Source organism: Lutjanus erythropterus, chromosome 11, assembly GCF_056507025.1.
Source record: "Lutjanus erythropterus isolate fLutEry1 chromosome 11, fLutEry1.hap2, whole genome shotgun sequence".
NCBI classification, from domain to species: domain Eukaryota; kingdom Metazoa; phylum Chordata; class Actinopteri; order Lutjaniformes; family Lutjanidae; genus Lutjanus; species Lutjanus erythropterus.
Window position 1 is genome coordinate 28027053 of NC_139327.1, and position 16821 is coordinate 28043873.

Consider the following 16821-nt stretch of genomic DNA (forward strand, 5'->3'; position numbering starts at 1 on the left):
CACAGTGACAGCCCTCAGCAACACGATTTATGGAAAACAGGCTTGACTATGTTTTAATAGTTTAGGATGTTAGATGATAAAGTTGGCGATACTCCCTATTAAAAGACCAAAAGCAACACTGTGTCTCTCAGTACTTTCCAACTTCCCGACTCTGTCTGTGGTTCTCCATCCCAAGCACACTGGTTCCAACTGAACACATAAATCTTTAAAAATGGGTTACAAATATGTGATGTCAATTTCTAAAAACGCTCTGTAATTTCCTAAAACAGCTGAGCACTGTAGTTTTTAGCCAGCAAGAGTAAAGACGGTATTTGTTGGGGACTATTTTTTTTTGTGGATTTGGTGTGCTAGTGAGTAAGAAACTAAAAAAAACTGCTAATATAAATGTGAGGCTTTGATTCAAGGTTCGAGACTATGAGTGGCTCTTTTACGATCTTCACAGTTGACAGGATTTTACCATGCCAGGAATCAACGTTATTTTCAAAAGCCTGGAGATAAATATGTGTTATTTGTTCACATTGCCATTTCTAGGCAACACTCTTGTGCATTCTTTTCATCTTTGCCATCTCTATACTGATATCAGTCTGTGGTGCTGTCGCCTTCTCAGTCCCGGAAGATTTTTTTTTTTTTATGTGATGTTACCGTGTCGCTTCAGTAGAAGCAGCCCGGGCCACAGTGCAGCAGTGTCTTTTAGCACATACAGTTCTTGTGTGGCAGAGCCTGAGGAGTGTCACATGAATCTCATCTTTCCAGCATCAACACACTCTTATGCATTCAGACTGAGACATAATCAATCTAATAGACAAAATTAATAAGGGTATGTCCCATAACATCATGCCAAACATGCCGTGGTCATCTTTTTTTAAGTTTCACTATGACAACCATTCTATGAAATCCAAACTGTCATGATTAACTAGAATGACCTCTGATGTGCCAGATGAGTCATTAAGCCAACAAAGAACTTCACATCTGCTGTTGAGATCATGTCACACAGTGGAAAACAGACCGTAGGCAGTGATTTAGAAAGACTTGTCACAAAACGTTATCTGGCAGCAATAATGACTCTTGTTGGTTTTGCCACGTCTTTCAGATACCGGTCACTGCTAACAGGAAGTCAGCAGATATGGAAAAAAAAAAAAAAAAAAATTCAGTGATGGAAGATATCATCTGCTGAGGCTGAGCTGCACCAACAAGAATTTATTTAGATTAAATCATGGTTTAAATTTAAATTATGTTGCACCTAAGATTTAAACTAGCTTTAAATAGGGAAAGATTCAATTTAAACTACTCTTTAAGCCTAAGTTTAGTTTTTACTCAAAACATAGATTCAATTTATTTTTGTTGCAACAAAACTTTTCCAACCCACGGCTGCTGCAGAGGACTCACAGCCTCCATACATGGGGCGCACGCTTTACCAACTCAGTTATCCTAGCACCTCTAACTTATTATTTTCATCTATTTTCATCCAGGCTACATTCAGACTGCAGGCAAAAGTGATCCTACTGCTCATATATGACTCAAATGTTTTGTCACAAGAGTGAGAACAGCATAAATCACACGGCTCTGATCTTTTCAATTTTGAATTGAGCCACTTGCATATGTGGTCCTAAATCAGACAGGTCTGATTTTTACAGTTCAAACTCAGCCTGAACTCATCAGAATCCATGCAACATTTACGTCACTCACTCGCTTACATATATTAAATAACTGTCTGTCTCCTCATCCTTGTCCTCGTTATCATTTCCTCATAACTTTGCTGACTTCCACTGCACATTAACTTATATATGAAGCCATAAACATTGACATCAGTGGCCTCCATATATGCTTTCATACGACAGCATGTTGTGTGTGAATCTTGTTCTTTTGTACATGCATGTCTGTCCAGGACTGTGAGCTGTTCATAGTGGAATCTGATATTGGACATGTTTAAAAAATAATGTGAACAACCAAACAAAAAAAAAAAAAAAAAAAAAAATCAGCCGTGAGAAAGAAATCTTAATTGATCACTAAACATGCAGTGTGAATGTGGTCTAACAGAGAAACGAAAGTATACTGAAGATATTATGCCAGCCTGGGAACTTTTTCAGATCAAGCTCTGCAACGGAAAACCATAGCCACACACTGCTCTGCCCTCAAGAGCTGCATTCTTCCACTGAAAAATCAAAAGACCATCTTTTTAGAGAGCATCTGCCCCTTCTGGATGACTGGATGACCAAATTATAGCATACACCCCCACAACCAATTACTGAAGATTTTGAGAAGCGAGGTGAAAGGCCTGCTCATTAGTCACTCGGGTATAATAGCGTGACTCATCATAGAGCATATCTACACCGCTATTACACTGTGACGACAATAAATAACCACATACAAACACTGCATCCTTTCATGTTTTTGTCTTATCTATATTCTGATTCTGATACAAAGATCATCATACTGGATGATATGTTAAATGTCTCAGTTGTTCTGCCTCCCTTCATTTATTGTACAAACACAATTAGATGTTTCTGCATGACTGCAAAAAGACACTCCACTGAAATATAAATACCTTCATTTATCAGTTGAAGTGAAAGATCCAAGAATTTTTTATGCACACTAAAAGTTTTCAAATGATGTTCAGAAAGTTTGTTCAAATCCATGTTAGCGAGCACATCTCCTTTGCCAAAATAATCCATCCACCTGACAGATGACAGGTGTGGCACACAGAGATGATGGTTAAACAGCAGCATTATTACACAGGTGTGCCTTGGACTGGTTACAATCAAACACCACTCTAAAATATGCGGTCTCATCTTGAAAAAAGACATTTATTGGACACCAAAATACGTCTATTTCACATAATGCTAAAGTACAATTTTCTTCCTAAGGAGGGCAAAGTCATGACCCACTCAACCCTGCCTCTCATTGCCTTTGTTGGTCTTTGTTGGGCTGGTTAGGTTTAGGCATGACGACTGATTGGAGAAACAGACGTGCTACCTACAATCAAAAAGCATTCTTTGGCTTGTAAGGGTAACATAAAGGGTCATACCTAGAACCATTACGGAATGGTTTCACCCAGAATCCCCTATTAGGCTTGTTCCACCATCATGGAACCTGCCCTGGTCCTGGTCCTCGTCCAAGCACCTAATTTTGAACAGTTCTGAGCATTTTCCAATAAATTTCAGGAAAAAAATAGTTTTTCCTTGGAAACCAACGAGTGCGTGTCATATTCAGCACCACCTGTTGACAACATCTTTGACTACAATGGTTCCGCTAAAGACTGGTGGAAACATGGGAACATTTCCCTCAATAGCACCAAGGCCAAGAGTCTTGAATGGAACCAGTTCAAGAACCAGAGACAATTTGGTGGAAAAGGTCCATGAAAGAGGTTCAGCAGGGAACCCTTTGAATGGTCTAACAGTTAGATCCAGAACCCTCTCAAGGGTTCCATCAAGACCCTTTTCACCTTCTAAGGGTGCTAACAAGAATTCACCCATACTTTAGTATAAAGAACCAATCAAAGAGTTCTTTGGATGAAAAATGTTCTTAATTTAATGTTTAGTATTATAGAAAACCCTTGACAAACCCTTTATTCAAAGAAGGGTTCTTCAGGAGCAAAGGGTTCTGCATAGATTTTTATTGTGACCGGTCCAAGCCACACCCCTTTGCAATAATCCTGCTGCTAATTCAGCATATCAATCCACCCACACCTGTCAGGTGGATGGACTGTCTTGATAAAGGAGAAGTGCTAACAAACACTTTGAGAGAAATTAACCTTTTGTGAGCATGGAAGAAGTTTTAGATCTTTTATGTAAACTCATGAATAAGTGGAGCAAAAACAAAAATGTTGCGTTCATATTTTTTGCTGAGTGTACATCAATGGCATCACTGGCAAACCTCATACAAAGTCAATAGTGCCTTGACCTTGAAATGTCCTTTGGGACCATAAACATTGTTGCTGATCTTTGAAATATCATGTGTTTGATGCAGCTTTTTGAACTAAAGGGCATTCAATAATACCGCTGGTGTCATATAATAAAATGTCAAAATAAAACTATACAGTGCAGCATCCTGTGCTATATATTAAAATATCATTCCTAATAACACAAACTTGAACTGCCTTTGTATTCAGGAAACCCTTTAACCTCCTTATAAAGATTCCAAACCAGTTCTGAACAATGGTCAGTTCTGTTTCTGCCAATAAATTCCATAAATCTGTCTTGTGATCCCCAGTTATTTAATGACCAAGCAGTGTAGTAATCAAACCAATAAATCACAAGTTGGCTGAGGTTCACTAACTGTTAGTAAATATTCTGGAATCTGAGGCCTGTCAGACACTTCTCTGGTACTAACATAACTTGACATTCATATACTGTATATTTAACCTAATCTAAAAAGACACTGATTCCAAAGTTCATGCACTTTTCAAAAACCTTTCTCCAGTGATGCAACACATTATTAACATTTCCGGCCAAGACTTTTGCACTCCGAACCTTGTAAACAGAAGTTTTGGCTACATATAGGTGATTAAATCATCCAGACATTTCATGTGGTTTGACAACAGAAGTGTATATTGGGCTTTTTTATATGTTTTCTTGCATCAAAATGACCCAATAACAACTGTTTAATTACCATGTCGTTATTATGTGATTTCTAACTATAGACATTTTAAAGAATGCTGTTGGAGGTTTCTGAGAATGTTTTTTATGATTCTAAGAAAAAAGACTCTTGAGCATTGTCAGCAATCTGGCAAAATTTCTGTTTTATATGGCCAGTGGGATTAGCAAAGCCAGAGCGTTAATCGTGTCAATGAAAACAAGGACGAAAAATGTATTTTCCATGATAAAACTACATGAGAAGTTAATAAAAATAACCCTTGAAAACGAAAACTATCATAAAATGTATTACAATTACAAATTCAACACAGAAATGACTGTGAAAGATGGATGAATGGACAAATTAACATATTTTAATGCGTCTCTCTTTCTCTTGACCTGGCTTGTCAGCTAACAGGTTAATTAATTTAACTCATCTAAAATCACACTGAAAATCATGGAAAAAGCTGCAACAGCAGGGCAAAGCCATGGAAACAGACACTGAGATCTGTTAGAGGGTAAACTAACATAACATTAGCAAGGACTGTGGATGTAATATTAACATTACTTTTAATTGTCTGTGTTTCATTATTGCTCTAGGTTGGAATTATTGTTGGATTACTGTCAGCTGCCAAGTGTCAAAATCTTTTCTTACATCTTACCCAAAGGTTTATTTTCGCATTAATGTCATCCAACATTTAAGATCTTAATATAAAGCTAAACTCACTAGTGAGTGAGCAATTGATGTTAATTTTTTGCCATGAAATAGAAGAAATAAAAGTAATTTGAAGAAATCACCATGAATTTTTGTTTAAGGGTAATTTACCTTAAAGCAACACTGTACCATAAAGGTTAGGAATTAAACTTAGACAGTAAAAAACAGTTATTGTTTGAAATGTGAATACAATTTATTACAACAGTAATAGAAAATATAACATTGCCTCACCAATTTAACATTTATGAACTAATTTGATATGTTTGTCTGGACATTCAAGGCAACATTTACATTTTAACAGTTTTCCATTACTTAATTATCAATAAAGTAAATCAAACAATTAAAACTTTACTCATCTATTCATATGATTCCACTTTTCTCCAGATTGTAAAGTGATGGAGAGAGATTAATCAGCTGAATCATGTGAGGAGGGCAGGAAAAAACAGACTCAACACGACCTCCAGAAAGTCATGTGACAGATTAAAACACTGCTATAAGTTTCCTCAGGGCACTGCCTTTTTAAAAAAAAAAACAGACCACACATTATGTATGTGTAAAAGGCCAAAAATGGGCGTATTACCTAGCGGCACAACCATACCACAGAGTGTTCAGAAAATTTCTTTTCACGTGTGTATTTACTATGTCTGAGCTACTATTCATATTTGACAGGCTGTCCACACATTGTATGAGCTGGCAGTCAGACGTCTGTAATACTGGCCTGTGTTACCTTCAGAGCAGTGAGTCAGTTCGTATTCAGTTTCCTTCATCGTGCAGTTCTTTACATTATTTTGCCCTTCCCCTGTACACAAGTGAAGGCTGAGCCTAATACAGAAACCTAAATGCATGTACTATGAGCACCAGCAAACAGTGAATCTGGGACATCAAGCAAATGATTAGCTCAGCTTAACGATGTTTCAGAGCAGCAGCGGCCTACATTGATGTTGGCTGAAGCTAAATACCCTCTGTAATCAGGCTGGAGCAAACAGGTGGCTGTATATCAGCGTAAAACGGAAGTAAGACTTCAGTTAACAGTATGGAATAATAAAACTGTAAAAAGTTTTTAGTCCAAGTTAAATACATAATAATTAGGATTTTATTTTTTGTACAATTGCCAATGTTTCACTAGACATTTGCCAAAGTCACAGAGAGGTTCACCTTTAGAAAATGACAAATAATCATTTTCCACATCGACTGGAAATTAATCTGCAGGGTTGCTGGTGTGATGACAAGATAGCGCCTGGAGGCTGCCAGTTGCAGCCATCGCCGATATCACAGGAAGCCATTGCAAACAAAGGCGTAAACAGCCATCTGTGGTGTCAAAAGTGCCAGCTGAATCCCACTGATATCCTCTCTTATACTGCCCTGATCTGCTAACAAGAGCCTGGCAGTTTGCTGTTGAAGCCTCTGTATGGGTTTAGTATGTAGAGCTGGACCTAATGAGTGTTTGCCCGGTGGTTAGCGCTGTCAGCTCACAGCGAGGAGGTCCAGAGTTTCAACCTGACCACTTCCTTCCAATTCGGCTGTAATTAGGAGTTACTTCATCTGACCGTCTGCAAATTAAAAAGGAGGCAACTCCCTGTGTGTGTGAAGCTTTAACCAGCAGACGTTTGGTATTTTTGCTAACTAATTAACCAAAAATAATTAAATCACAATCTGATAACATGTGAAAATCACATGTTAATTTTCATGAGCGATAATAAACAAAAATAATATCTGTCTGTCTGTTTATTCATTCCTTTTGGATCCCGTTCATATAAACATTCCCAGGTAATTCAAGGACATACAATCAATTTTTTAAATGGTTGTCTCATTACAAACAAGCACTTTTCCTCAACAGCACCTTGTGCTATTTATAAATCACAAAACATAACTGCACTGCAAATTTAGAAATCTATTTTTGCCATAAAACAGAAGATGATAAAGAAACCACGGCGGACAATTATGTTTTACTCTAAATGAGTTAATTAATCAAAAATTCAAATTTAAAGGTGATTTTAGGTTAAACTCTTCTTTAGTAATAAAACATATAATGCTCTTACTGGGAAAATTGGGCACATTTTTTGTGGATGTCTTTATGTGGATTCCTGGCCACAGTTTTCAGAATAAGTTCATGACTTAAGCTGCTGATAAACTTTAGGAAATAAAGTAACAGGAAAAAACTAACACATAAAATGGGTGATGAAAATAAAAAAACAGTTGGAAGTGAGTAATAAAAAAAGCCTGACAGATTTATTGGAGGAGTGTCACCTTTAATTTCTCACTAGAAGCCTTCAACACTCTTAAATAACAGATACTGTGTTTTAAATAAATAAAGGAGCAGACTTGAGTCTAAGATCAGAAATATTACGTTTTGCCGGTAGGCAAACATCACTGGCATAATCACCTCTCCTGTCTCTGCACAACTGACATTTTTTCCTGCACACTCACAGGTGTCTGTTTAAAGGAAAATTCTGCACTTTTCATGTGAATGTTCAGTCAGTGTTGATGGTAAATGTAGTCAATCGCAGCAATAAAGTCCTCAGTGCTACTATATTTACTGAGAAAGCCGAGTTCTCCTGCTGCAAAATTTGTTGTTCTTCTACCTCTAGGTAGCCAGGGGCATCCCAGATGAGTATTTTTGTCGCCTAACAATATGTTTTGGCTGACAAAGCAATAGTTATGGGCTAAGGAAATATGTTTTTTGAGGAGTTTCTAAAACTAAAAGAATTTATCTAAAGTAGAAAGTGAATTATCTCAACTAAAGATTATAGGTCGGCAAAACCATTTTTAGTGTATACTATAATTCACACTTGACTCAACTGACTTGATAATTTGATATCAGTCCAGTAGGATGTTTTGGTTTTAAGAGTAGTAATCTGGACATGGCCTGCTTTAAATACAGTTATCATCTGTATAAACAGTGAAACACATGAAATAAATAAAACACATGAGCAGCACAAGAGGAAAAAAAGTTGAGAGGTGATTTTTAACATCAGATCTGTAGAGGTTAATGTGGGTCAAGTGCAGAAGAATAGGCCTAATTAGAAACATAGTGTGATTACAATTATTGATCGTACCACCTGTGATGAGGTGGAGCATTCCAAGAAGAAACTGAAGAGCATAAAAATCACTCACAGGCAATTTACGCTGACTTGAATTACCAAATCAGAACATTTGCATGCATTAACAGATAGCTGGCAGTGGAGGAGGCTATGCATGTGTCTAGGCAGATTGGTCATATTTCAGTGCTGAAGGAAGACAGGCACATGGGCAAAATCAGAGGTGTAGTATTACCATCAGAATCATCATCATCATAATTGTAATTATTGTTGTTATTATTAAAAGTGCGTTTATTTACCATCTGTGTTTTGTCGTGCTCTCCATCCTTCACCACAGAGACAACGACCGGAGGATAGAGAGGGGGGAGAAAAACAAAAATAAGTGATATAACTTTCTCAGTGCTACTGTATGCAGCTTTTCTCAAAATGAAACTCACACTTCAGTTTGAGTGCTTGTCATTTACACCAGCACCACAGAATTAAAAAATAAGTCAACCATTTTACAACAAATTAACTGTAGCAGATTTTCGAGTTCAAACCAAGTGTTCATACTTATAATTCTACAATTTCTCCGTATTTCTGTTTTTACACATATTTTCTAAAGGAATAGTAGCCTTTTGTAAATGTTTGATTGTATGCAGGAGACAAAAAATCTCTTCAGAGTTTCCATTAGCAACCACCAGCCATGTTTCAGTCCTGAACTGTTGCAGAGGTAATTCAGAGTAATGATCTCCCTGCAGTCTGTTTAGTCAATAACTGCACTGTTTCACCAGCATCGTTAGTTAGAGATTCAGAAGACACTGACAGGTGGAGATAGAGGATGTAGGAGCAGAAGGAAAGAAAAGGAGAGGGCTGTTGCTCTACTACTTGAGACTTGGAAACAAGAGATTAGTCGGGGTCATTTCTCTCCATTAAGGAGATAACTTGGATTATCTGAAGTGGGGTTGTACGAGGCACCTATCCATACTAAGTGTGTTACCTACAGTAAATGGTGGTCAACACATCCCCCAGTTTGGAGAAGAAGCTGGAAAAACCAGCACAGAAGCTAAACCATGCTCTGCCGTGGACAAGGTCAGCAACAAAATGTATTCACTTAAATTCACTTGTCACTTCAAAAGGGTACATAAATATCAGTATGCGATATTGAGATTGCTGTAGCTCCCATATTCTGCAAGGTAAAATTAATGATAATAGATGGACGTGTTTCATCCAACCCCACTTTAAATAATCCAAACTATCCCTTTAAGTATCACTGTTTGGTCAATAATGTATACAGACCAACATGGTCTAATATTCATGTTGGTGTTACTTGTCCATTGTTGATGCATGAAGTAATCAACTAACAGTAGCATACTCCTCAAAAAAACTTTTTTTCAGACTAATTACACTTCACCCAGAGAGGAAATAAAACAGAAGCAGAGAGAAGCAGAGAGGTGGAATGCACGACAGAAATCCTTTAAGGCAAATTACTTTCTGTTTGTGAGGTGCGTTTCTGCCCCTCCCATCTCAAGATTGTGTCAAGGCAATTAGTGCTCAAACTGTCTGCCTGTGAGACAAGGACTGAATACTGCAGTAGAGAAAGTTAACTGTTTGTGAAGCAAAGCAGAAGAGTAGCTGTCTTACAAGCTCATTATGAAACTAGCCCTCCATCCTGCATTACTATGTCAGGAAGGGTATGGCGGAAGTATTATTTTTGGAGCAGGCTTTTTCCTCTGCAGTTTTTAAGTTTTCAATCAAAATTGCTTGTAAGCAATTCCTGCTTTGATAAAGGACAAACAGGACAGACAGAAGAAAAGGAGGCTGTGACATGCAAGGTCAGGAATAAGATGATTCAAACCCACAACAAAGCAAGTATGTGACGTGTGTCTACTAAAGCTCAACACGAACCCCTCTATTCCCCTCTGACCTTGGATTTTTGAGAAAAAATTAAATTTTCTGCTGCCTAAGAAAATATAAACAGCCGAGATTGTTGTGTAATTGCTTCAAATGATGCTTCAACTGTAACTGTTTCTTATGAAACTTAATTGAATAAGAATCTTTGGGACAAAATGTACAATATTAATGGATGCTAACCATTGCTATTAGGTGCACATGTACAAGGTTGTGGCTGCATAATATAGACTACACAGACATGAATATGCAAATCTGATTATGCCCTTGTGTGAATGTGGCTGCAATTTATCAGTTCAAAATGAAAAGAAATATATATTTCAATTAAAACTGCAAAGTTGAGATGTTGTGTAAAAGTTTTACCTATATTCCATTGAGTACAGTACAAAGACAAGATATCTAATGTTTAAACTCTGGCATGGATGATTAGGGATTTCATCATCTACAATCCATACTATCATTACAAGATTGAGAAAATCCAGAGAAATCTCTGCAAGGCTGAAAACAAACACTGAATATAACCTGACCTTTGATTCCTCACATGGCAGTGAATTAAACATTATTGTATAAAGGATACTACATGGGCTTGTGAAAACCTTGGAATACCTCTGTCAGCCAACACAGTTCACTGCTGCATCTACAAATGCAACTCTGAGATGCAAAGTGAAAGCTATATATGAACAACATTCAGAAACAACCTCTCTGGGCTGCGGGCTCATCTAAGATGAACTGATGCAAAGTGGAAAAGCGTGCTGTGGTCTGACGAGTCCAAATTTCAAACTATCCAGATTGTTACCAGCACTAACTTTAAAAGCCAACATCTGTGATGGTATGGCGTTGTGTTAGTGCCCATGACACGGGTAACTTCTGCACCTGTGAAGGTCACATTGATGCTGAAAGGTACATACAGGTTTTGGAGCAACACATGCTGCCATCCAGACAATGTCTTTTTTCCAGAAATGTTGCCGCTTATTTCACCAAGACACATTCTGCACATGTAACAGCAGTGTAGCCTCATAATAAAAGAGTTCGGGTACTAGACTGAACTGCCTGCCTGCTGGCAATAGAGAGAACCACAGACTCTTGAGCAACTGAAGTCTTATATCAAGCAAGAATGGGAAGAATAAATCAATCATCTTGTACTGTATTCAATTGAATATAGGTCCAAAATTATTAAAATATCATTGCATTCTGTTTTTATTTGCGTTTTACACAGCGCCCCCCCTTTTTTGTAATATTTAACTCAAAAATATTTGTGTGAATGCCATCATTCAAATCTAAAATGAGTTTTCGGTCTTTGAATATTGTCTGTCATGTCTGAATGAGTGGATACAGGTAGGTAGGTGGGTGAGACCAACCTTCAACAGCCCTCTTGAAGAACACCTTGCAGCTGCCGCAAGTTACGACCCCATAGTGGCATCCAGAAGCCTCGTCCGAACACACCAAACAGATCTTATGCGTCTGTCCACTGGGCTTAGACTGGCCGGGCACCACAGAACTGCTGGTGTCTCCTGCTCTTGGCGACGAGCTGAGAAAACAGAGGGAAGAGAGAAAAATATGTCTAGGTGAGTGAGCTGCATGTAAATATAAAGGTGTCTGTGATAAATTCAAGGTAGGCTGCAGATGACTGGTTTATGGGTATAGAAGTCTCAGTGGTATGTTGGACTGTTGCTAGGAGACATGAAAACCCTGTGGGCACATCCGGTCGGCTAAGGGAAATATCTGAACTGAAAACAGATAAACATTTCGATTGTGCTGCTGTTTCCCTGATAGATGGAGGCTTTCTCCCGTGGTAATGGTTAGAAATTAGATTGGAACAAGGGCTTGAATGTTTAGCACAAGGCTGGTATTGCTTAAAGACTGAAACCATATCATACATGATTGATTCCTAAAACTTAAACAAAAATATCTTTCACAGAAAAGAGGCCAAACACTGGAACAACACATGAGACAGTTACTAAACAGTCTTCTCTGTATTACACCACAATTACACAAAAGCGTTAACGTCAATGTGACTGAGGAGGTTGTCCTCAGATGAAGCTCTCTAACTTAAATGCCATACAGTTGATGGCTTGGTAATTTGTTTGTTTTCATTGTATTCCTGTGTGACTTTGGTGTCTTAAAAGGTTTGTTCGGATTCACAAAAGTCACACAATAACACAAATAAAGTCACAGACTGAGGCAACCAAGCAACTCCCATGTTCTGTGAGGTAAAATTACTGATTTCACCTAAAGAGTTTGGTCGGCTTGGAGGGAGCAATATCTGGCTCGTATAATGGCAGTTTCCTGTCAGAAAAAACTGTCTGATGGCAAAGAAAAGCAAAAAAATGTCATCCACAGCAATACATTGCTTAGCTTATGTGCTGCTACTCCCTTCTGCTTCTCCTAACTGGGGGCATGCCAAACAACATCTACCGTAGCTAATTTATTGACTGTGAACAAGTGCCTCATACAACCCCACATCAAATGATGCAAACTATCTGTTTAATGTGTAAGCAAATCAGTCAAAACCAATGAAGCCTCTCATGAGGCCCGCTCCTCCGTGCAGTAACTAAGCTCTAAATCTTATCCCAAGCCTCCAATTTTGTTGCGATGCACATTAGGGCCTTGTTTAAACCTCCTGAGAAAACCTGCGCGGCATACACAAAGAGATGTCATTTCCTATAATTAGGCTTCAAGCAATGGAGACACCTGTACTGCAGCGTGAAGCTCAAGTCGGCACCAGCACCAATTTGTCAGATGCATTGCAGGCAAAGTGCCAGTGCGTACGTTGAGAGTGTGTAAGGTTTGTGGGGTGTGTTGTAGCCAAACAGACTCCAGACTAGTGTCAGACTGACACTGCTGTGTAATCCATGACAAGAATTTGACCGCATTAGAAGGGCTTAAATCTTTTCTTCCTTGTTTGTTTTGGCAGCACTGTGGCAGTTGGAATGTATATGGGCATTATGTAACAGAGTTGGCTTGCTAAGCTTGATAATGACTTTACATTCAGGCCAGTAGATATCTTAACCACGGTGCTGTGGACTAATGCTCAAAGAGTTGCTCCTAACTATTTTCTCTTCACGGCTTTTAAGCTACAGAGCCATGTTTGCAGGACAGGAGTGGGGAGAGTATATAACTGAAATGTGTTAGTGTCTGATCACAGACTTGGAGCCACCCCCATCCGTCTTCCCAACCAAGCACGACCTAAATTCACAGTGGCCGGTGCCTCATGGTCATTGGAAAGACGACACTGGCTTGTGCAAATTGGACTGCGACCAAGGGGGAATAGAGGTGGTGGATCTTGGAAGGCGTCCAGCTAAGAAGTTTAGCTATAGCTTAACACTGAACTAGCCAAGATCATTCCTGACACATGCAGACAGGTTCACATAGTAGCGGGATTCAGAAAGCGATGCCAGCTTCACTTTTGGCAGTCATCTGAAAAGCATACAATCACACTGTTTTGCAGATGGCATAAACAGAGGGGGGCAGGAGAGCAGGGAGCTGGTTCATAGAGTCTGAAAGACCCCCACAGTGATGATGACATTATCTGTAGTCGTCAGAGACGCTAAAAACACATTAAGTCCACTAGAAACTCGAAATATCCTCCCTTTTGCAGTCAAAAATCACATTTAATGTTTTATCGTATTTTGTTAGTTGATTATTTTTTAGTAACAGACATGCATAGTAGGGATGCAACAATTTATTCAATATTGCTATTTGGCAATAAAGAAATGTCCCTTCCGGTGTGTGATGACATCAACCATGATATTACAAGCTTAATTATTTTATTTTTTATTATTTTTAGTTTATTTTACAAAACGACTGCTACTAACTGCTGCACTGTTTGGCCTACAAATCTTGTTCTCCAGATCAGACAGACAAAACAAAATATACAAACACAGAATGCTGCACACATTATATTTCTTATTTAATAAACAATTTTTCAAGTCGTCATTTAAAATAAACAACTTAATATCGCAATAAATAATTTCATGGGCTTTTTATTCTTTTATTATTGTATCTTGAGTTTTTAGATATCGTTACATCCCTAATCCACATCATGCTGCAATTACAATTGACAAAACGATAATGGTTTTCAGTGTAATAAAATTCCAACTTAAATAAATATATATCATGTTATCATATATTATATTTATACATTTCTACTATATTTATTATGTAGAATAAAAAATATATTTTCAGTCTGGGACAAAGGTTGTTATGTCTTTGACAGCTGAAAGTAGAATTTGGGACAGTTAAAGTAACACTGAGGAAAAAAGTTAATTTCAACTTCTGGGTGAAAAATAGAAGGGTTTATTAAAAACGAGACATAAAAAACTCAACCACAGACCTAGAAGGGTGCATGACTAATACCAAAATGACTGTGCACGGCTCATTTTGAAACTTATCAAACCCACAACTTGTAACTGTCTTTTACTCTCGTATACAGATACAGTAATCAACCTCAACAAAACAGTGACCTAGATTTGACACCAAAATCCTACAAACCCAAATACCTAACAGCCATTTTCACCTCATTGTGCAACTGATCCTGCACATACCGTAAACTGTGTGATGCATCACAGACTAGGAAATGCATGATGGATAACTTTCCCTTAATAATTACAGGACTTCCCATAGTAATCACATTTCATGACACTGAAAAAAAAACTAACTAATTCAGCTCACCCTTATCCTGACCTGCACACACCATGGTTAAACTTGACTGCAACACGAGCACTCCACCAATTTTGGCACACAGTTATTAATATGTACCAGCCTTAACTCGGGATCGTCGGCCTGGCAGTAGTAGGGTATTAATAGAAATAGTCCTCTTTGAACCCCCTGTTATGAGGAGTATGGTGTCCTCCTGCTATGTGCTCATCTTTCTGGCTCTCTCATTACTTGTCAACTTAAAGCGGCTATGGCTGGATTTGAGCGAAGATGCTGCGAACACTAATTATCGGGCTGTGCTTGACCTGTGATGGCTCTCTTGGGAATTGCTCAGCCACCAGAAAAAAAGACTGACTGCCAGTGAAGCGGGAGATCACATGACACCGAGTGAAGCACGTGTAGGCATTTACACAGTGTTTGGTTTAACAATTTGTGATTTTTTTTTTTCAGATGATTAGAGTTTTTATTAGTTACAACTGTACTCCAAGTCTAGGTCTAAAGCATTTTATGTTCAATGTTTTGTCTTAATTGTTTTTTCTTCTTCTGATTGCCATTTTTAGTGTGTTAAACTGTAATAGGGAGCCATCAGAAAGGTCACATTTTACACTATTCTATTCTAACGTGTTAAAATGCTGGTGATGTAAAAATGACCACACGGTGGCATTTATAATCATATAGGCATTCATAATCCCCCGTTCTCCTGCTCTCACTCACATGCTCCTCCCATGGCTGAGCCAACAAGTGTGGCTTTCAGCCATGCAGCACAGATTCAAGCCTCATTAGGAATGCCTGCATACTGGACCAGAGTGCAATAAACATGTTCACTTACTCTTTCTCTCTCTCTCTCTCTCTCACACACACACAGCTAGAGCAAGAACACATCACAAACAAATCTACACACAGTGATTAACAGAGTCTGGTACAAATATGCAGAAAACGGAACCGTAACAATCCAACAAACACACTTGCACACACAAACACCAATACTTTTTGTACTGCAGGGCAGAAGATGTGAATAAACACATACAAGCAAGTTGCAGTTCATTGCACTTTGTTGCCCTGTCTCTCCTCACACTGCTCTTAGTGCATGTGCACACGTGTGTGTTTATGTGCTGTGTGTGCTGCACAGAATTGACTGTACCACGCAAGCACCGGGTCTTATAAAGCACAAATGTAAAATCTGAGCAGGCTGGACAGTGTTTACACTCTGAGGCCTGCTGCCAATCACTTCCTTTTCCATTTTACTTCTACCTCTAAACATCTCTTTCTCAGTGTGAGCACATGCTAACAAGATGTGTCAATACCAAAAGATTGGGTAGATATATTGGATGGCCTTGGCAAGAAGACTCGGGCACAAAAACAATAAATTAAATCAAACCCTGCTGCAACAGACAGTGTATGCCTGCAGGATTCTGTTAAGAATGCACAATCGTCTCTATCTCTACACAAATTGTATATTCATAGAGAACATACCAGGACTGGAATTTCCTCATTTTAGGGGCAAGGCCACTTGGCCTTTGGTGTTGTCAATTTTGAGGGCACAAAAGCCAAATGGCAGAGCAGCAAGGCCATCAAATAAAATGATGATGTTAAGGGTTAAGAATTTTTTAATTTTGTTTGTTTTTTTCAGAATTTGTACAGGGACACTGGAAGTCAGTCAGAGGTCAGTCCTTCAAATTTTATATTCATAAAGAGCATAATGGCATCATACTAATTGTGCGATACAGGAGTTATTATCTTAAAATACTGAGAAACTTTCATAAAATACTAACTGAATAATTTAAGTATCATAAAGTATGTTTCTCATTATTTTGAGATAATAAGTCATCATTGTGATAAAGTTTCACATTATAATGACTCACAGCAGGGACTTGCTTTGCCTGCAGGCTTTCAGTTGAGTATACCTGACACTGACATAGAGGGTTGCAGCATATGCAGCAGCACAACAAAG

The 16821-nt window shown here is 38.3% G+C and overlaps 1 protein-coding gene across 2 annotated transcripts in view; it reads right to left on the bottom strand.

The window, feature by feature from the left end:
• LOC146319272 (glucocorticoid receptor-like) overlaps positions 1-16821 on the bottom strand; it is a 100808-nt gene that overhangs the window by 34474 nt on the left and 49513 nt on the right. Inside the window, exons 3-4 of one of the 2 annotated variants that reach the window (XM_084729869.1) lie at positions 11573-11742; positions 8624-8650 (exon numbers count right to left, since the gene is read on the bottom strand). In XM_084729869.1, the coding sequence (XP_084585995.1) occupies positions 8624-8650; positions 11573-11742 (197 nt within the window). The remainder of the gene's footprint in view (positions 1-8623; positions 8651-11572; positions 11743-16821) is intronic. The other variant, XM_084729870.1, reaches the window with a different exon arrangement.